Consider the following 22,106-nt stretch of genomic DNA (forward strand, 5'->3'; position numbering starts at 1 on the left):
AACATGTTAACATGCTGTCTCATGTACAGCCTTGCAGAACTGCTCGCTAGCCTGGCTGTAGGCGTCTTGTTCACTGATCAGTGACATGATATTATGAGATCACGACAAAACACACATTAGAGAATTTCAATGACACTGTTTATTTATCACCACTTGACCTGTGTGTGTGTGTGTGTGTGTGTGTCTGTGTGTGTGTGTGTGTGTGTGGGTGTGTGTGTGTGCATATGTGTGTGTATATTTGCAATACTTTACGCCTCTCCAAGTATTGCATGTTTATGTCCACATTTATCTGTGTATGTCTCTCATGTATGATTGTAAAACCTTTGATATCTAGCTCGATTGTGATAGTACCCCTTCCTGTACATGAACACATAGTCTGCTAGTAAAAATTACACAACAGGCCAAAAACAACTCAACTGGTGTCTTCGCTACACACAACAAGGCCCAGCGTCTGTAAACGGTGAAAAGTAACAATCAAATAAGAACATCAACTTAATCCTTGGTTGGTGTGAAGGAGTTTGCTTTTTAGGCTGAAGCACTCCTCCTCCTTTTAATCGATACAAGTCTTGATTTTGTAGCACTTGGTATTATTAGATTGAATGACATTATGAGGTGTAGAAACTAACCAATGGTTACACAGTTTTCAGAAAAAAGTATATTGTATATATATATATATAGTTATATATAGATTTATATTCATTTATAAGCGTTTTAAAATAGCACAGTAAACACTTTGCACACATGATAAAAACCACTGAGTGTGTCTGATTGTTTATGTATAGGCCAATGGCATCAAGGGAACCACATCCTGGTAAAGGGTCATTTCACTTTGTGTGGAGTCAGCTCAGGAAGGAAATAGAGAACTGTTAATCACTAGTTTGGAAATTAGAACATTCATTTGTGAGATTTTACTGATCAACTCAGCATGACGCTTGTTTCGTCTCCTTTCTCTACGCAGTGTGAGAATGTTAAAAAAATCTCCTTCCTGAAGTGGCTAAACCTGAAAGAGGACTGAACCCTATCTCCGGACCGCATGTTCCTGTCTGTAACGGTAAGTTGGAATACATTAGAGTCTGCACACTTTAACCACACAGAAAGAACAACAGAAACGAAAAAGATAAGTTATATAAAGACAGTCAAGTCAAAAAACCGGAGATGCAGAATTTAGAGTACTGCACATCGTCTCTGCTTCTCTCCCTTTCCTTCTTTTTTTTTCTGTGTCATTTTATACCTGTACAACACCTGTTCTCCCTCTCTCTCTCTCACACACACACAAACACACACACACACACACTCTCGCTCTGTCTAATCGTCCCTCTCAGTCTCGCTTTCTCTCTCTCTGTCAGTCTCCTTTGTTCAGCCCCCCCCAACACAGTCTCTGTACAGTTGGCTTAGTGGTGACCATAGAAATAGCTAAAGGGTTCCGTGTGACATTGGTTGAAGTTTGTACAGAAACATCAGTTTTGTTTTGTTTGTTTTTTTGTTTTTTTTTCTTCTTCTTCTTCTTCTTCTTCATGTAAACAGGCACACACAGATCTCTAGAGGCTAACTCCTCAGTCCAAAAAACGACAAAACGAAAAATCAAAATCAAACAAAACACCTCTGTGAGTGAATCGGTTCCTCTTCTTCTTGTTTTATATTCCTCTGTCCGTTTCAGTTCCTCTCTTCTTTTTGCTGATGACTTTATATTTTTCACATGTTGAGTGTTGCGGCCCCGGTCTCAGTCCTGCTGAGAGGAATAAGGCCTTGGATTGCTCCTCAGATATCTAGAGGTTTACAGCTACTCAGTATGTATTTCTCCTCTCCTTCCCTGGTGACCACCGCCAAGGCTTTGTTACAGTTCGCCACCCAAGATAATGAAGCTTAACCAAGGTTGCTGTTGTCCAGGTTGCTGTATGTTTAGTTTTATTTCGCTGTCTCTAGCATCAGTGTAGGTGGTCTAGTACAGAAATTCACGCTGTCTCCGACAGGTCCACATGGAACGAGCTAGCAAATCCTTTTGCGGGCTGAAAAGAGAGAGAACACACTTGTTAAGACAAATGGCACCCTTTCCCTTGAGACTTTTTAGTGACACAACCGGCTCGAAATACCATCTCTTGAAGGATACATGCCACAAAGGACTCTCTCTGAAGTTATTTATAAAGCCTTAAGGGCCGGTTCTCACAGTGTAATGGTAAAACTAATTTAGGAATGGAGTAAAAACATGTCCATCAGTAAAGATTAATGTTCAAAATTCAGTGGCTATGTAACGCATGCATAGAAAATACACAGCACACTAATTGCTTCATTAATTATCTATAAATGGATCATTAAACATTTATAAACCCTTTATCAAGGCAATCCTGGTGATCAGAGCATTGCCGTAGCCAGTAGTAGCATACAGTGCTATTTTTAAAAACTGAACCTGATGCCTGTTGGTTAATACAGCCTCAGCCTCTGGGACTATTCTCATATTTTTTACAGACTGATGAACAACAAAACCTTTGCTGTGGCAGCAGTAGGGTCAATTTATTTCAACAGACCAGGAAGAAATGGTGGAATCGTAAATCAAAAAAAAAAAAGAAAAAAAAGTAAAATGAAATATAATAAAGTTGTGAGTTTTGGACTGAGCGAATGTGGAGTGCATTTATCCTAACCCTGCGAGGCAAACGAGATGAGCAGACGCGCAGGCAGCTTTATTTGGAGCAAAGCAGGCTCTAGCACCTAAAGGCTAAACACAAATTATTTTTTTTTCTCGCAGACCTGATGTGCAAGAGGAAGATTGCTTGGTTGTGTTTGCTAAGTCGCAAACAAGAGGAGGAAAAAAAAATAAAAATAAATAAAAAATAAGCAGGTTACGTTGCCCGTCGTTTACCTGAGAGACAGCCCACAGTCGGCATGCAGTATCATGGAGGATGGTGGTTAACATGGTGGTGACTTGACTGGAAATGACTTCTCTACTGAATGAGTATATCGAATCCATTCTCTACTCTTAGAGCTAATAGAATATTCATGTAATGTGAAGCTTGGAAAGCAATTGAAAGCGGCAAGAAGGGTCCTGCCATCCTTTTCTAAAGATCCTCATTCTGCTTCTTCACAAATGCAAGCTGAATTCATTCCAATGGATATCAATATATTTCATTTATCAAATTAAACTCTCATCGTATTGTAATAGCCCCTCCTTTTTTGCACAAACTTGTGTGCGTGACTTTTCCAACTGAAGAATCTTGACCTCGGGGTTGACAGCCCACCTCACCCACCATTCTTTATGTCAGGTATTGATCCGTAGGCAAACAAGTATAGATACTCGAGACTTCCTTTTCAGAACAAAATGGACTTCAATCCTTGTGAAAAAAAAGCAGAAGCGTGGGTTGTGTGTTTCACCTTTCGAGCTATTCAGTAGGGAAGTCATCATGCTCGAGCAAAAACTCAGTTGCTGAGCAAATGGAAAGAGATGTCCTTCACAGGCATGAGATGATCTACCTTATATTCCCTATCTGTACACTCAAATAATGTCTTCAGTCATACGTAGCATTTAATTGTCGAGGTGTGTGGAGATTCGATCGAAATGAATCCAGTGTACAGTGTACATGTGTTGCTGACCTTTACTTATATGAGCATCAGATTAAAAGAAAAGGCTTGTTGGAGAGAATTTCGAGGGTAAATTTAGAGAAAAGGGGAAAAAATAAAAGAAAGAAAAAGGGGCCACAGCAGTTTAACATGGGTCCAATTTAAATTTTGTTTATTATTTTATAATAAGTCACATGTTTACAAACAGTATTTAGGCTTATGATGAAGGCTAGGTTGAATTTTTCAAAGTGGGTTTTGGAGAAGGGGAGTTAACAGTGATATATCACACTTTACATTCGCCAAACCAAATTATAATTTACAAAGAAAACCAAAACGAAAAAAATACAAAGAAACATAAAGCCGTATTTTAAATAAAAAAAAAAAAAATCCTTCATAATAGAAGAAATAAAAGTTGATGAACAACATTAAAAAGTCCAGATCAGAATCAAGAGGCAGATTCATCGTCCCCTCCTTTAGTATCTGTACTGGACCAGACCAAAGTCATAGGGTCCCAGGGAACTTTCATACTGATACTCACAGAGAAAGGTGGGTTTGTACGGTAGGGTCCCCCTATCATACTCTTTCCTCTCTAGCGTGCTGGAGCTGTACTGCTGCTGTTGCTGATGGAGGTGATGGTGAAGGCTGTGGTGTGACTGTGACCTTTGACCGTCCTTGCCAAAGGTGGAGAATGACCTATCGCTGGACGAAGCGGTGGACGAGGTCATGGTGAGTTGGTCGGAGAGGTTGACAGACGGGGGTACCTCAGTGTCGGGCAGCGTGGCGTCCATGCCGGGTACGTGCAGGTTGCTGCGGTAGTCCGGTCCCTGGCGCCCGTCGGATGGCATGAAGGATGGCATCCAGCAGCGGTCGGAGTGGCCCAGGGCCTTGCACTCCTCCGTGCAGTTGGAGAACAGGTCAGCACCTGCAGACAAGGTACAGATCGAGGGATGGAAAATGGAGGTGCGGTGAAGCAGGGAGAGATGGGTGAAAGGTGGAAATACGGATGGAAGATTACAGAGATATAAGGGATGATGGGTAAAATGGAAACAAACAAACAGAAAACAGAGAAAAGGTAGCGGTATAGATATTTGAAGTGGAAAGTGGAGACAGAGGGGGAGATGGGAGAAAGAGACCAGAAGAGAGCACATAAGTTAGCAATCATTTGCCAATGTCGCGAGCAGAAAAAGTGCAGCAAAAGCTATTCATCAAAGCGACAAGGCCAACATTGATGAAGCGAATTGTTTGTTTTCCTCCTCACCTCATTCATTCCAAATGAAATGTGCAATCAAAGTGATGTGGTGTTGCGAAAACATTTCACCCCCTCTCCACATCAACATCCTCAGACTCACAATTGATTCCCAAACACCAAGAGATAAACTGGGAATCCATATTCCATCACCCTTACACAAAAAACGCACAATTACCTTAAGAAACGCGCCACGAAAACCTACGAAATATTCAGTGTGCGCGAAATCACACTCTAATGTCAATCATCCCTATACAAGCCGACAAAGTGTGTAATTGACACAGGGTGACGTAAAAAAAAAAAAAAAAAAAAAAAAAAAGATTAAATTAAAATCTGAAATGATATAATAGAATAATGCACACACACACGGCCGGCATGAAAGAGGTACCAGTTATGTTAATTACACTCTCTTAGAGAGAATAAAGAGAGCAGGACGAGGGGAAAGAAGAGCGCGAGACACGTTATAAAAGGGAAGAGAAAGGAACCAGAGGCATGAACAGAGTCATCATAGTAATGAGACTCCGCAGCCATTCTCTGCTCGGTGTTCACATTAGATTTTTTGTAGCTGTGCCGGTTTTCCAGCCTAGCCGGGACAATGTGGGGAAGCGTCGGAATGATGGGATCAAAGCAGGAGACGAGCATTTTAGGGTGGGAAGAGGAAAGGAGGATAAATCGGGTTGGGAAAAGATAGAGAAACAAAGAGAGCGGACAAACTATAATCTGTAATTCCCTGAGGCTGAGAGGGCTTCAGATCAAAGGGCCCACTTACACGAATCTATTCTACTGATCCCTCCACCTGATAATGCAACTGTTTCTCTATTACTAGAAGCAGGCATGTGCACACAAACAATGCAATGTAAGCATATACATATCAATAGATATTACTCTACAGAGAAAGATAAGACTATGCAGAGTGTATACACAGAGAGAGAGAGACAAAGGAATAATGTCTCATGGGAGAAGTGGGAGAATACCATATATCACCTTTAATAATTATGAAGATCAATACAAAGCAGACCAGTGCAGTCTGGAAACATAAATAATATTATGTGCCAGATATCAGATGGTAAAGATTTTTTTGTTCCTACTTCAGCTTTAAAGGAAACAAAAACACTCCACTCCGTGTCCTTTCAACCTTCTCCTCCCCTGCATATTAAGACTGAATCTCAAAATATCAGCCTGTCACAGATTATGGATTATCTCAAGGAGCAAGTACGGAGAAAGCGTCACTAGTCATAAAAAAAAACAACAACAACAAAAAAAACGGCAGCATACTTCATCACAGTTTTCACTTTTGTTTTGTTTGTTCTGTCAGATTGGATGCCGCCGCTCTACTGGTCTGTGCATTTCAGACATGTTCGTGCAATGTGACGCTAAGTCTGAGACGAAAACATTGAGAAAAAGCAAACAAGCTGTGTATTGGAAATACTACATTATCATGGTGAAATCATATGAACTTAATGACTAGGCATGGAGGTGAGCCCACCTTTTGAAATCCGTTTTTTTTTTTTTTTGGTTTCAGGTCGATTTTCTTTCTTAAATCTCCCTGAACTGTGTCCTCTTTCTGTCTAGCCACTATAGTTCAGATGAGACAGCAGAGGAGCTGTTTGAAATCGTCGATATGCTCATACAGAATGACTCGCCTTCAGTTATTACTGTGCGCTATAACTTAACGTAACCACAACTAAATATAGAGATATATGTATGACTAAATATAAACCATTCCTTTTTTGCATGAAAACCAGCAGTGGGACAGGAAGTAGGATATATATACATATATATAAATATGTATAAATATATATTTTTTGTGTGCTTGTGTGCATGTGTTTTCCTTCTTGTGTCCCCCTGCTGCTGAAACCAAAAAAATAAACCCTTGAAAATCAGCACAAAAATCCAAGCAGAGCAGCTACTAAATATGAAATCAGCACAAAAATCCAAGCAGAGCAGCTACTAAATATGAAATCAAAACACATTTATATCTATGATTTAATTCATAATAATATTCCAAGTTAACTGCAAATACCATCCAGTTCACATATAAATACCAACCAGTGCATTATTAACAACACGCTCTGTCAACACGTCGTCTCAGAACCACCACTGTGGCTGATTCTATTTTTTGCATATGTGTGCATTGTGTGGATCTAATCGTGTTGCTAATTCAGGCCTCACGGGGAGCGAGACAGGCAACAAAGACTGTGCACTGGCCAGAGAGCCAGAGGAGACATGCTCACAGACAAGGGACGGCGAGGGCCGAACAGACGGGGGGAGTCACAGATTTCACAGACAGAGACAGCAGGCAGGAGAAGCAGCAAGACTGCAGGAACCATAAGGAAGGAGAGAGGAGACCTGGGCAGTCACAGATGGAAAGAGCAGTGGCCAGAAAAAAGACAGGGGGAGACCTGGACCTTGCAGATGGAGCTGGAAGATGGGTTACACAGAGAGGAAGGGGAATTTGATTTAAGCACCAGAAGTGAACAAATCTTCAATTAAACATTAGCTTTTTATGTACTTCAACCCGATCATAGGGAGATGTTTTCAGCATCCATCCAGCCACTCTCTTTCTATACCCTCTTATCTAACTATCCAGGGCCACGTGGGGCTGAAGCATATCTGTTTAATAATGAATAAGAATACATGCAGAGAATGTAAGAAAACTGTGGCTGTCAAATTACGCTTCCAGTTTGATAGAGTTAGTTACATCAACCGAGGATTAACAGCACAATCTTGTTTTCCTGTGGGACGGAAACTGCAGAAACTGAGAGAAACTGCAGAGAAAAAAATAAAAATAAAAAAATGGATTTCAGGGCAAATAGCTGCATATAAGAGCTGACAGCTACTTTCTTTATATTTTATTTGTGTTTGATTCAGCAAGTTTTAAATATGTCTGTTTACCTCTGTCTCATCTGCCTTGGCCCCACAGAATCAGCAGCAGTCAGTGCTTTCGCAGCCAAAAGGATCCGTTTGTTTTTATCACCACCGAACACGTTGGTTACTTTTGTCAATGTCAAGCACTCTACGCTTAGAAGAGAAGCCATGATCGGAGAACAAAGGCAAGCAATTTCCTACAAGAGCGAAGCAACTCCAGATCTGTGTAAATGCTAATTCAAACCCTCCGATGCTCTCCGAGAACTAACATATAAACCATGGTATTTCTGTTAATTCCCACCTTACAGTTAATCTTTAGCCTTTTTAATGGACTTATTGCAAATTAATTTCCTCCTCAGACACACATGAGCGCTGACCTCAGGCCCTTCAATCAAGGATGTGCTGTTGCGCAGATAAAGCAGTTAGTAGCCACGATGCACACGCTTCTAAATCAACCAGTGAATCAGCAGAGGGACTGAAGCACAGGTGCAAAACCAAACACGACTGTGCAGACAGACGCAGACATGCATACAGAAAAAAAAAAAACTGATTAAGAAAGCTCACTTTGTTCCATATTTGTCATATCTCAGTATATCATTTAGCATGCGTATTGTGCTCTGGAGATGATTGGTAAATATAGTCTGGAGCAGTCACTCTTAACCGTACATCAGGCTCGGAGAATCTCTTGTCACATGCACCCAAACTACTCAGGGAATTTTGCCTGCCGGCTCAAAAACATCGACATCAACACACGTGTTTGCAAACACACACACACACATATACCTGCTTAAAAAAATACTGTCTTAACGCGAAGATATGTAAATGTACACGAGTAAACAGACAGAAAGGCCATAACACCGTGTGACACCCAGTGGCTGTTGATTCCCATGAAGCACCTTTTTCTTCCTCGGGCAGGAAGCAAAACAACAACCAAAACAGTGACTGGCAATGACAGGCCCTGCCAGCAGCCCTATCTCTCATCGTGACCTCATCAGGCAGGAAGAACACACACAGCATGCACTCCTGTGTACACACACACACACACACACACACACACAGGCACAGACACAGGGAGAAGTAAACGACGCTACACAATGCAAACATAATCTACTTGCTAATAAGCAATCAGCACTTCTGTTCGTTTTTTTTCCGACTGCTTCTTCTGGGTTTTTTTATTTTTTTATTATTACATCTCTGCGTGTTTCCAAAATCCCACGTTGGTGTGATTTGACTAATTGCGCTGGCTGACATACATCTAGCAACTGGGAGCGGGGAAATGAAGGAAAACAAATCCTGGGAAAACATGGGCCCCGTGTTTGAATTCACTTTGTGTTCTGCTGCTTGCTGCACTCATTCGTCTGTTTGTCTCACCCCTCCCTCTCCTGTCTCTATTAGTCCCTCTGTGTCTCTTTCAGTCTTTCGGTGTCTCTGTCTCTTGTTATTTTCTCCAACATTTAATCCTCTCTGCATCTTCCTCTCTCTTTTTCTCCCTCTTTTCTCCCTCGCTCATAAAAAAGAAGCAAAAAAACCAAAACATAAGAGAAACATAACAAACACTTTTGGTCCCCCAGGTGGAGGGTGTCTTCTATCCATACCTCTGTTTTTCATCTTGTCCTCCACTATTCCGGAGAGAACGCAGACACAAAACGTCAATATTTGGACAGCAGCTCAGGACGGCAGGGGAGTAGCATAGCTTCCTTACACGAGTTGGCCAGAGAGGCTGTGATGAGTAAACCAGAGACCTCCCAAACAGTGCAAGATGCTTCCCGCCATATCCAGTAATGACAGTCAAGTTTCTGAGAGGCAGCTACCATTTTCGATGTTTGTTCCACAGCAACTGGGCTGGGAAGCAGAGCCAAGATGGCCACTTGCCCTAATAGTGTCTGTTTGATTAATATCACCCCTTGGATATTGTTAGAGCAAAGGTTCTGGTTGACCACTTGTTATTGATCTCTGGTTTGTACACTTTTCAACACTTAGTCTTTGAATGCACTGAGCAATAATGCAGCATAAAGCCTTGGCCAGACTACCTAATTCAAGCATGCATACACTGAGACCTCCTCGCTGCATCATTTAGGGGGAATTCTGGGCCATTACAGCTTTCTCATTTTCTTAATTTTAACCATCATCAACCTAAATAAAGGTTAGGCTAGTCACAGTTTGGGATATTAGAGCACACGCATTAGAGCTTTTATGACCTCTCCACTTGGTTATCCAGCTCGCTGCAATAAGAACAGCACACAAATATGAAGCTGCTGCATAGCCAATTTTCCGTGGACGGGGTTGTGGCTTATTTGGAAGGATAACGCCGCCTGAGTACGACAGACCATCAATTTTACATTTCACAGGGAAAGCTTTGCAGTGATGACACGTTTCCTCGTCCAAATAAGTTTGGCTGATGTGAGTTTTCGGTAAAAAAAACACGCATCTGTGTACGGTGTAGTTTAAGTTCTGTATAACATTAGAGAACTGTGTAGTTATAACCACTTGTCACAGATCAGATTCAGAACAGTTGAGCTTGCTTTGAGCATTACCAACAGATAGCTTCACATCATAGTTTGTGTTTTTTAATGGGAGTTCCAGCTTGACTGGAACAGATGTTCACTGACATTAAATCTCCAGGCAGAAAGGATGATATGTGTGTTACTCATGGCCAAACCATGTCTTTTATGACTCCAAGGACTTTGCTGAAATTTCCATTAGTCCTAATGCCTCATGTTCAACTTCAGTAATACATATCCAAGGCCCCTCTCTGGCAAATGAGTACAACTCTCCTTTAGCCAGCTTGAAGTGTGTTCAAATATATTTTGTACTGAAATGAAGATGGCTCGTGTTTCCCTTTCATCCATTTCAGGGTTGCTTTATTTGCTATTCCATTCATTCACAAAGCACAGCCTATTCATACTAAGAAGATATTCATCAAGACACTCAACAAAATGTGTATGGGTAATCATTGCTTTCCATATTCTTAGTGTGGTTTTGATTCATTTCCACGCTGAATTAAATGCACTCCATTCTTCATCTACTTCAGCCAAATTATAAAAAAGGGTGTTTTTTGTTTTTTTTAAATGCTTAGCATGAGACAAGAAAGACACATTGCAGAGATCGAAGTAGTCTATTGAATTAGTTAATCAAATGGATTGATCTTTCCCTTTGTCTCCTTTGACTCTTATTTTTTTTATTGATATTCAACAAGCCAGTCAGCTCAGAAGAAGAGGTGACATCTCCACCTGTTAGAAACTAAATTCAAATTGATTTTTATTTTTTATTTTAATGAGGCGATGTTTTTAGGCAATAGATTTTCACCTTTTCGTGTCACAATGACATACTTTCATTCTGTTTGCTAGTTGGATTTGACGGCTCGAGTGTGAACTTTAAACTGCACATCCTCTGATGTGCAGTTTAGGAAGTGTTCTGGTCTTAGAACATTTGACAGAATTATTATGTCATTCTTTAAGTTGGGTAATATTCCGAGTTTGCTTCTCAGATACAAGGATTTACTGATCTTATTTGTCTTCGCAAGACTGACAACTGAATATCTTTGGGTTTTGAACCATTGGTTGAATAAAACAAGCAAATTAGACAATCCTGGGAAGAATTTTTAACTATTTTCTGACTCTGAAATAATCATCGCAGCCCTGTCTAATAAAATTCTTGACTGCAATACTGGAGATGTTTTCTTAACTGTACGGTTTTCTGTGAAGTGACCTTTTTTTCTCTTTTTCGCGCTATTCCTTTATTATTTCATCACTATGTGTGCACAGTTATTGTCTTTTGTGAGCATTCTTCTTTCCCTTCACATTGAGCAAGGTCTCTTCATTTCTTTCATTATGTGAGCTTTAAAATAAACCTGAGACCTTCTTTACGGTGTCACGGATCACAGACTTATCCCCCAGTTTTGTCAGTATTTAATGCTTTGGAGGACGGTGTTTCAAAACCATGTATGCTAAATTCCTCTGACAGCTCCCTGACATGGGAAACCGCAACACGTTGCCCGCCACTAATTCATAATCAGCCATCTAATACACCGTTGCCACAGTGATTTAATTGTCCCATTTGTCACGGCTGTTGTTCTCCCCAAAACAAACGTCATGATAATGATCATTTCCAGTCTCCCACCCGTCACGCCACCTTCCACAGCTGATCGAAGGTTTCGGAGATGCCACAGTTTTCCGCTGATGAATATTTTATCCTCTCTTATCTGTCACCTTTTTTGTTTTCCTTGCTCACTCTTGCCGTCATCTCCTATTACAGTGATGAGGGAAATAATGAGAAAAACGGTGTCTAATTCGTATCAAACAACCTAAAAAGAACGGAGGGTGTGGGGGTGGTAAAAGGTGTGGTAGTCAATCAATAGTTCTTTGGCTCCTGACGCAGCGGTGCCTCACTCCAGACACGGTGCTCTCAGAAAAGCCATTTGCCCACTTTTTTAAAGGTAGCTGCTGATATCCCAGCCTCACAGGCAGTGTCCCTTTGATTTAAAACCACATCAGGAGACTTATTTTCTAAAGTGTCAGACGAGCGGCCGAGCGGGAAGCTACGGCAGGTGTAGTTGATGATATGCCAACTGGAAATGGTTTTCCCTTGATTTGAAATATTCCGAGGTGCACCAAAAGGGAGAGTGTGCCGCGCGGTCCCGCGAGGAAACCTTGCCTCTAACCCTCCTTTGATAATTGCTATGCAAAGGTTCTAGAAATGAATTACTGATCAGCCGAGTGTTGCGGAGAGCCAACGTGTGGGGGAGACAGAATGAAGGATGAGACCCTGCCACAAACCCTGGAACAGAATGCAAATATGTGTCCTGTCGGCGCATGCTAAACATATGTGTGCATATGCATGTGCACATGGGGATTTGATTGTAAGCAAAAAAAAAATTATATATATATATATATATATATATCTATATATATATCTATATATATATATATATATATATATATTATAATTATAAATAAAATATAATATATGATATATACTATATATAAACATGCATAGTCTATACATAGTTCTGGCTCAGACTTGCTCAGTTTGGCACTTTACCACCTTTATGCAAAACTGAAGAACACGCACACACATCAAACTCTCATAGGTGAGCGCACACAGTAACATGGACAAACATAGCATACAACCCACATGAGAAAAGCTGCAATATCCTCATCCCTGTAATGTTTACACAGTAAAATAAGTCACACATATACATAGAGAGACAAATGAGCAATGAGTATGCCTATACTGAGACAATATACACGTGGCAGCATGCCAAGCTACCAAACTGAATCTCATTTAAGCTTCCCTGAGTACGGTCTCAAAGGAAAGCTCCTTTCCAATACAGACATCATCACCTTGCCTTAGTTTCTCCTGCACAAAACACACACACACACACACAAGTGGATTACATACAGGTATCATGTATACACCCACATATTAATTTAAACAATGGTATACCTTTACACACACACACACACACACACACACACACACGCTCCGTCTAGTTTTCTTGCTTACAGACGTCTGTGAAACTCAAGTCCTTCTTTCCAAAGTACCATTCGTGTGATATTACCTCCCATGGAGTGGTAAGCTGTTCCCTTCTAAATCCAACATGAGGAACAAATGTTGGTTTCCTCGTATGAAATACAAAGTACAGTACCAACTGGGTACACTCCCAGGCCAGTGCCAAATGAGCATGTTCAGAGCCAAATAAAGCTGATGAAACATGTTATCTGTTCATAAATGCGGTTCTGTTACCAGCAAGAAGAAATTCAGTGCAGAAGCCCACATATAGTGAGTTTTAAGATGCAGTGGCAGACCCAGGACATCACCAGATTCCTTACTGAGGTCTGAGGTTAACTGCTAGATGAGTAGATTAAGATGGATATCACATATTCACACAACCTACATCGCTTGTTATCCCTTCTCTTTCCTGTGTGTCTCTATCTCTGTACTCTGTTGAGTACAACTGCAAAAAAGAAGCAGCCAAATACCGCACTGACTGTGCTGTTCTAGATATTCCTGGATCACATTCTGACTGACTATATCTAACTCTAAATGCATGTTCAAACATCCGTGTTAATATTATCTCACAGTGCAATTAAATAAAAATAAAAAAAAGAGTTCACCTTTGGATTTCTTCCAGTTCCACATTTTCAGTCTCACACAGTTTGACCTTTGCAGTCTGTTTCATCAGCGAGGGCATGAAGTGACACTGCGACTGCTGCATATTGGCTTACTAGTTAGGCCTGGTTCATTAATAATGTCAAACACAGTAGAGCCTGATGAGAGCCATTCACTATCCTACAACACCTATCTAATCTGCTCTATTTGTATTCCCAGCACTGATATGATATTTGGCAGTCTCCGGTCTAGACAGGGGTCTTATGCGAGCTGTGTGGAACAATCCCTCAGAAGAAAAGGGCAATTCAATATGAAATGAGATTTTTTTTTTTTTTTTTTTTTTTTTTTTTATTGCTCTACTTTTTGTCTGACTCCACTTTGATCAATAAACAGGTACTAACCTAATAGAATTTTAGAGAGAACAAGGAGTGGCTTATGATAAAACCTAAAGCGTGGTTGAAAAAAAAAACAAAAAAAACACTGTAAAACGCAGAAGAGAAATGTGAGTCAGTGAATAAATTTGAAGTGAGTGTGTGGATGGGGAAATGATCCCCAATCCCAACATTTTACCGGTCGCCTCAACTTCTGCCAAATCTTCAACAATGTGGATAACAAAAACAAAGAAAGCTGCTAATGTGCTTGATCAGCTGAATCTATAACCAACAGTACAATACGCCGACTGATTGAAATGCATCTCATTATATCAATTTAAGCTTCCGTGCCTTTTGCTTTTCATTGAGTGGACCTATTGATTTGTGCCACTGAAGCACTACAGGCCTCACGATGCCTTCGCTGTGAGTCGCTGTCCTTTCAGCACCACTCGGCAAACTGCAGAGGGGTTAGAAATGAGAAAGAGAGAAGGAGGGAAGAGGGTGGGCGACAAGAGGCAGAGGAAGAAAAGAACTCTCCCCCAAATTTGCCTCCCTTTCAGCCGGGTGTGAAATACATTCAACACCTCTGGGGGTCTGTTCATGCCAGCCAGCCAGCCAGCAACACCGGAGCCCAGGCCTTTGCACACTCTCAAATTAAGGAAATTAAAAGTCACTGATCCGCACCAACAATTCAGCATTATCCCACTCGCAATCACAAACACACACACAGTATGGAAACAGATTAGGAGTGTGTGTGTGTGTTTGTGTGTGTGTGTGTGTGTGTGTGTGTGTGTGTGTGTGTAAGCACTGAAATGTGTAATTATGTGATGTGCGGGAGGACTCACCGGCCGAATGACCTCGGTTGGTGGCGTCGTGGTCACTGTCGCCCTGTTCGCTGTCACCGTGACCACTGTCTTTGGAGCTGACGATGTCTGCCTCTTGGAAGGCCGAACTGAGAGAGGAGGACAAGGAAGGGAGAGGGCACACGGGCGGGTCAGAGAGAAGGGAGAAAGAGGTCCAGGTACAAAATTGGGGAAAGGGGGAAGATGAGGGGAGGGGAGGAGGATTAAATGAGGGGCAGAGAGACGGAGAAAGAGGAGGGGGGAATCAGAAATCAACACCGCATTAATACAGTCACGGTGGCCGTCAAGACTCTAAATTGGATGTTACACATGGCATATAATGAAATCCAGCATTAGAGCTTTAATAGGCGCTGCTCTGCCAGATATGGGACTGATGCCAAATTGAATATGAACGTTATGGACAAGTTGGGAACCATGTAGCCTCTCAAAACCACAATTAACGATGCGGAATATACAGGATCTACACTGATGGGTGTACTATTCAATTTTATTGATATGTGAATAGGCCGTGGCTCCGTGAGACCTATTGGATGTTATAGGTCCTCTGATGGAGGATGGTACAGTATGTGGCTCACTTGGTTTGCACACTGGTAATAATACAGTGTGTGTGTGTGTGTGTGTGTGTGTGTGTGTGTGTGTGTGTGTGTTGCACTACCTGTTGACACGTCTGGGTCTGTCCACCAGATAGCTGAGTTCTGCTCGTTGGTGTTTTGTCTGGAGAAAACGCACAGAAACACAAATTCCATCACTTTTACTGGCAGATACACACATCAATGCATACATGAGGAGGAGGAGGAGGAGGAGGTGCAGATTAGATGAGAGCAATAGAACTGACCACATACGCATGTCAACGTGTAATTGTGTTAGAAGGAGCGGTTGCGCCGACGGTGCGGCGCATCCACTTGGCGAGTGAGTGGGCGAGAAGAGACGGGAGCAGGGGGGAGAGGGGGGAGTGGGTTAGGGAGGCGATTGAATGCGTAAATGATTGAGCCGCCCGTTGCTGAAACTGAACAACCTTTGTTCACGGTGCTGCCGTGCTGGCTCGTGCGCGGAATACTTAACGCGCAGCAAAGGCAAGGCTGTGACTGGCTTTCTGGCTCCACTCCAGTCACACCGCAATCAACAAAAAAGCCCCAACTCCACAGCTCCCCTGAGCAGAACGCACAGACTGAACACAAAACAGGGCCGTCAAGTAACTCGTCTCCTTCTTTTATTTTGGTTATGTTCCATAATCTAATAAGAATATATCAAGTTAAATGTTCTGGGCTTCAGGGTGGCCAATTAAAGACGCCTGCTGATGTAGCCAAACTATCTTCAACGCACAGATAGGCTCTCTTTCTGATTAATTTGAGGTTTTTATGTTTCTCCTCCAGAATTTTACATCATTTGGACTCTTTATTATAAAAGCCTTGCCATACATATAATATACACATATTACCCAAATATTCACACTCTGGTCACATTTTGAACAATAAAAATGCTTATCCAAGCGTGCGCGCTTGTGCCATAATGAGTCAAATTAAGCCAAGCTCACCAAACATGAAATAAACACATACAGTCCAAATAAATATCCCCTCCATCTTTGTGATCTGACTGGAAAATGATGAACTTTAAACCCAAAGTCAAAATCTGTCACACTGAGCCGATTGCGCACGATTTAAAGGTTGATGTGACAGCAGTCCATTGCGAATAAAAACTAAAAGGCCACATGAGATTTTAACAATTGACGTGTCCAATCACCATTACGCATGACAATGATTAAAGGCCACAGAGCAGAACAGCCAAGTCAATAAACTCATACCACTTCTATCCTCCCGGAGACTTTTTTGCTGCGCGTGACCTGAATGCAGACATAACACACTTTGACATGAAGCAGTCACAGCTGCTGATTTCTAGAGAATCTTTAAAATGAGGTTAACCCTTTAAATCACGGTTTGAGGACTTGTGATGGGGAGTTCAGTGGAGCCCTGGGCGACAAAAGCTGATTCGGGTTTCTCTTACCTCATTAGAGAGAATACTGCCATTGGATATGATGTCCGGTTGTTGGTCACTGTAACCCGTGACTATGGCGCCGCAGGGGTTGGTGTGATCCGTGTCAGTGCTGCGGGACGGGCTGCACGGTTTGAGGAACATCAGATCCGTTTTGGCGGACTCAGGTGTCAGACACACCTGGTAGCAATAGGAGTTCTGATTCTGGTGGTGGTGGGAGCCGAAGCCCCCTCCCACGCCGCCCACACCAGACTCCTCTACGGGCACCTGCCCCACGGGCCCGACCCCTGTCGTGACGTTGGTGCTCTGAACGAGCATGATGTCGGATTTACTCAACTTCTTCTGTTTCCGGCCGCGAGCCTGCCTGCTACAGCACGAGCCGCAGCACAGACAGCAGTCACCGGCCAGCAGGCACGTGTACAGGTTGAGCTTCTTGTCCTTTTGGCAGCGCACGGCCAGCACGATCATAGCCAGGAGGAAGATGAAGGACACGGAGCCCAGGGCGATGATGAGAATGAGGGTGAGGTCAAGGGAGGTCTCCTTTGCCTTGGAGGACGAGCCGCGATCTCCGCTGCGGCCTTCAACCACACTGTCCACTAACATTACACTCACACTCGCCGATGAGGAGAGAGGGGGCTGCCCGTGGTCCCTCACTTCGATCAGCAGGTCGTAGTAGCCCTGCGGGTCCCGCTTGGGTGAGATCCGGCGTGCTGTCCTCAGCTCCCCCGTCCTCCAGTCCATGCGGAACATCCCCATCTCATTACCCCGCAGGATGCTGTAGGACAGCCGTGCGTTCTCGCCATCGTCCGCATCCATGGCCACAATGCGCGTCACCAGGTAGCCGGGCTCCGCAGAGCGCGGCAGGTGCTCTTTGGCTGTGCCGTTTTTCCCGATTGGGGCTATTACAGTGGGTGCGTTGTCATTTTGGTCAACTATGATCACATTTACAGTGGCATTTGAGAAGAGCTCGGCAGCACCAGCGTCTTTCGCCTGGACCATGAAGCTAAACTCCTTCAGCTGCTCGTAATCAAAAGAGCGCAGCGCGTAAAGGTAGCCGGTGTCCTGGTTTATGGACACATACGTGTCCACAGACATGCCCTGTATGTCACACTCCAATATGGAGTAAGTAATGAGAGCGTTCTGTCCTATGTCAGGGTCCAGAGCGCTCACAGCGTGAATGAAAGCACCGGGCACATTGTTCTCAGTCACATACACATCATAAACCGCCTGCGTAAAACGGGGCGCATTGTCGTTCTCGTCGGAGACGTGCACTTTAATGGACTTGCTGGTGGCGAGCGATGGCTGACCCTTATCTTTGGCCACCACGGTGATGGTGTATGAATCTGTGTTCTCTCTGTCTAACGGTCCGTCCGTCACGATTGTGTAGTAGTTCTTAAAAGATGATTTCAGCTTGAAAGGAACGTCTCCTAATATCTCGCAGCTCATCTGTCCATTATCACCAGAGTCCCGGTCCGAGACGCTGAAAAGTGCGATCACTGTGCCTGGGGCGTCCTGCTCGCTTACGGATTCAGTCACAGTGCTGAAACCGATCTCCGGTGTGTTGTCGTTCACATCCACGAGTTTGACCAAGACTTTGCAGTGCGCGGGGACAGCGTTAGCTCCAAGATCTTTAGCCTGGACGTAAATCTGATGCGTGCTGCTCTCTTCATAGTCCACCTCACCCGCCACCTCTATCCTACCTGTTCTGGCATCAATATTGAATAAGTCCTTTATCCGAGGCGCGTTGTGGTTGCTGAAAGAATAAACTATTTCCCCGTTTTGCCCCTCGTCAACATCCGTGGCGTTGAGTTGGATGACCAGAGTGCCCACGGGAGAGTTCTCCCGCAGGTTAACCGAGTACACAGTCTGATCAAAGGTGGGCGCGTTATCGTTAGAGTCCAGAACTTTGACGACCAGGAGAGCCGTCCCGGTCCGCTGCGGGATGCCCCCATCCACAGCCGTCAGCACATAGCGGTGCACCGCCTGCTGCTCCCTGTCCAGCGACTTCTCCAGCACCAGCTCTGCGAACTTGTTCCCGTCGCTCTGTGTCTGCACGTCAAGGTAAAAATAGTTATTATTCGTTATGGCATATGTGCTGAGCGCGTTCGTGCCCACGTCAGGATCGAAGGCATTCTCCACCGGGAAACGGGTCCCGGGGATGGCGCTCTCCGATATCTCCACGGAAATGTCTGTCTCGGGGAAGCTGGGTGGATTGTCATTGATATCCATCACCTCGATCTCCACGCGAAAGAGCTCCAGCGGGTTCTCCAGAAACACCTCCAGGTGCAATAGGCACGGGATGGTCTGCTTACAGATTTCTTCCCGGTCAATTTTCTCCTTCACCACGAGCGCGCCGTTCTCTAAGTTCACCTCCAGATAAGGTGTTCGTGAGCTTGGCACCGTCTGAAAGCGACGAGCGGAAAGTTTGGTAATGTCCAGCCCCAAATCCTCTGCAATATTCCCAACCACAGAGCCAGGCTCCTGCTCCTCTGGCACGGAGTAGTGTAGCTGAGAGACAGCTCCATCCAGGATGGAGAGTAGGAATATGAACCAAATCATCTCCTCTCCCTCTCACAAAGTGCACTTCAAGACGAAACAAACAAACAAATGATAAAAAAAAGTGTTATTCCTTTTTCTTACAATAAATGAGCATGTCCCTTTTGCTCTGTCCGTAAAAAGGCAGTGAAATAAACAGCAACAAAGCTGTCCGATTCTGAAATTCCTCTCCTGTGCCTCGGGTCAGTGGAACATTGTGTCGTTTCAGCTGTGAGAAGCACAGCCATTTGATCCGAGCTTCTCTGTTTTAATCAATTCTGCACCGGTCTGTGAGTTTTGGCGTCAGCGCAAACATTGCAGGCTGGAGCCAGGACGCATAGCCAACACTCCCTGTGCACAGAACAGACTGCCCCTTCTTCACATAAAGTCACACAACAACATGGCAAAATTCCACACGAGCAAGAAAAAGAAAAGAAACCAAAAAAAACTCCTATTTACGCACCGACGACACCGGTAACGAATGCAACTTCTAAATAAAGCCCGGAGAATAAACAGGACTTTCTCTCTTTCCTTCTCTCTCCCTCTCTCTCTGTGAGGATGTAATCACTGCGCCTAAGCGCTCAAAGCGGATGATGTTCTCAGCTCGGCTTCTGTAAGGCGAGTGTGAGCAGCGGGGTTGGTTTTGCGCACAGCTCCTTTCCCCACCAGCCAATGGTATTCTCAAACACCGGGTGTAATGGCACCTGATTGGGGCTCCGCGACGCCAGCCAGAGAACACATCGGGCCCTCATAACAAAACCAGTTAAGTTCCGCTGCGCTCCCTCTCCTCTCCTCTTCTCTCTCGCTCTCTCCTCCAGGCCCGGCCTCAGTTGTAGCAGGGAAATTAAATGTTTTACACATCCAGTGAATTAAGAAAGTCGAATAATGGCGGGTGACAGTTGGAATCGGAGTGGCTGTGTGCAGATAATGTTGCAGCTGCCATGCTGGTGTTTCAGAAATACAATATTCTGCAAAAAAAGCATTTATTTATGATGATCATGGATAGGTGTTTTTTTTTTGTTTCCCCCTTTCCTCCACAGTGTGACAAATTGCTCTCAACTTGCTAAATGAAGAAGCGTGACCCTCACGAGGTTGCCCTTGACGCAATTATTTTAACAGTTTGGCATTAAAGCAGCGCTCTGATATCAGTGCGTGAGTCAGACTGGAGCAAGGATGCCCACAGCCAAAGACCACCATGTAAAGAGCCTGCGCAAGTAAAGACTAGTGACGCAATACCCCATGGTGCCATGGCCATTCTCTCTCTCTCTCTCTCTCTCTCTCTCTCTCTCTCTCTCTCTCTCTCTCTCTCTCTCTCTGATGAATCTAGGCACAATAGGGGAAGGAGAAAAAAAATACAACATTTTGAATAAAGTAATATCTCCACTGTTTGTAAGTGAGCATCAGTATGATAGGTTCAATCAGAGCAGGATCACACATGAGTTACTTTAATTCAGTGTAACGAAGCGTCATACTTTAGTCCTACCGTGTTGCTAATAGCCTGGAGCCTATTAGTTCCCCTATCTTCCCATTCTGATCATTTACCCCCTCACATGCTGCCCTTAACTGGAATTCAGTTGCATCATGTGCTAATTTAATTCATAAAGTATGAATATGCAAATGTGAGAGTTGAGAGAGGAGACGCAAATAGTGGGGGTCTAACTACTTGCACATTTGGAGGATGATGACAAAACGATGAAAAAGAGCGTAATTGGAGATAATTAGCATAAGTCTCTAATTCCAAATGTAATAGACGGAGCGCAACAATATCGGCCGTAATGCAAAGCGACGTGCCCATTGTGCAGTGGATTAAACAGCGAGTGATTCGCGTTTCTGCATCTCGCCATGCAAGTCAGGAGAAACAAAGAGGAGACGTTAGATGAATTTCCAGCCATGTCTGAGCCGGAGCTGTGTGACTGAATCGAGCTGACACTGGAGTCGGATCTCCGAGCAGAGCGCACAATACCTCCCCTCTCTCTCCCTCTCCGTCTCCCTCTCTGTTAGGGTGTTACAGAGACCAACGTCGCCCCCTCGCGTCTGCCCGCTCTCTTTTTAAATTTCCTGGAAATGAAGATGGGGGGCACAAAGAAGAAATACCAGGAATAACAGAGCATATTAAAGTACTAAGCTTTCTTAGTATTCTTTACATACGCAAAGTGCATTGGATTCGTTTTTCTACCCGTGCCCTGCATTCCCTCTGCATGCTTCTTCCACCACTTTCAAGACAAGCCAGCATGACATGTCAGAAATAAAACATGAACATGCATAAAAATGTATAAAATGTATCCAAAAGCTATAAATATACTAGAATAATACCAATCAAAACACATTCTTATTTTTTAATATATATATTGCATGTATATTTTACTAAACATTATTTCATTTCTATTGTCATATTGTTTTCCTTTTGAAGTGTTTCCATTATATGTAGAAGCACTACATTCACTTCCAGTAATTGAAAATGTGAAGGTATTTTCAATCCGGAAAGCAAAAGTACTTACTTACTGCATGAACGCATAAGTTACATTTTACTCTTGTAGTTAGTTGAGATGGACATACAGCTTTTATACATTTTAA

General features: G+C 43.4%; 1 protein-coding gene across 2 annotated transcripts; it reads right to left on the reverse strand.

Annotated features, from left to right (window-relative positions):
* Window positions 1-344: 344 nt before the first annotated feature.
* Window positions 345-20,165, reverse strand: pcdh10a (protocadherin 10a). Of its 2 annotated transcripts, none has more exons than XM_027283456.1 (5): window positions 17,010-20,165; window positions 15,664-15,722; window positions 14,991-15,097; window positions 4,311-4,471; window positions 345-2,006 (listed from the first exon to the last, which is right to left on the reverse strand). In XM_027283456.1, exons 1-5 carry the CDS (start codon window positions 19,554-19,556, stop codon window positions 1,953-1,955), a joined length of 2,928 nt encoding a protein of 975 aa, XP_027139257.1. In that variant the 5' UTR covers window positions 19,557-20,165; the 3' UTR covers window positions 345-1,952. The 2 variants fall into 2 exon arrangements, with proteins under 2 accessions (XP_027139257.1, XP_027139256.1); XM_027283455.1 differs by having other exon boundaries at window positions 4,088-4,471.
* Window positions 20,166-22,106: the final 1,941 nt, after the last annotated feature.

The sequence above is a fragment of the Larimichthys crocea genome, chromosome X (genome assembly GCF_000972845.2).
Source record: "Larimichthys crocea isolate SSNF chromosome X, L_crocea_2.0, whole genome shotgun sequence".
In the NCBI taxonomy this organism is placed as follows: domain Eukaryota; kingdom Metazoa; phylum Chordata; class Actinopteri; family Sciaenidae; genus Larimichthys; species Larimichthys crocea.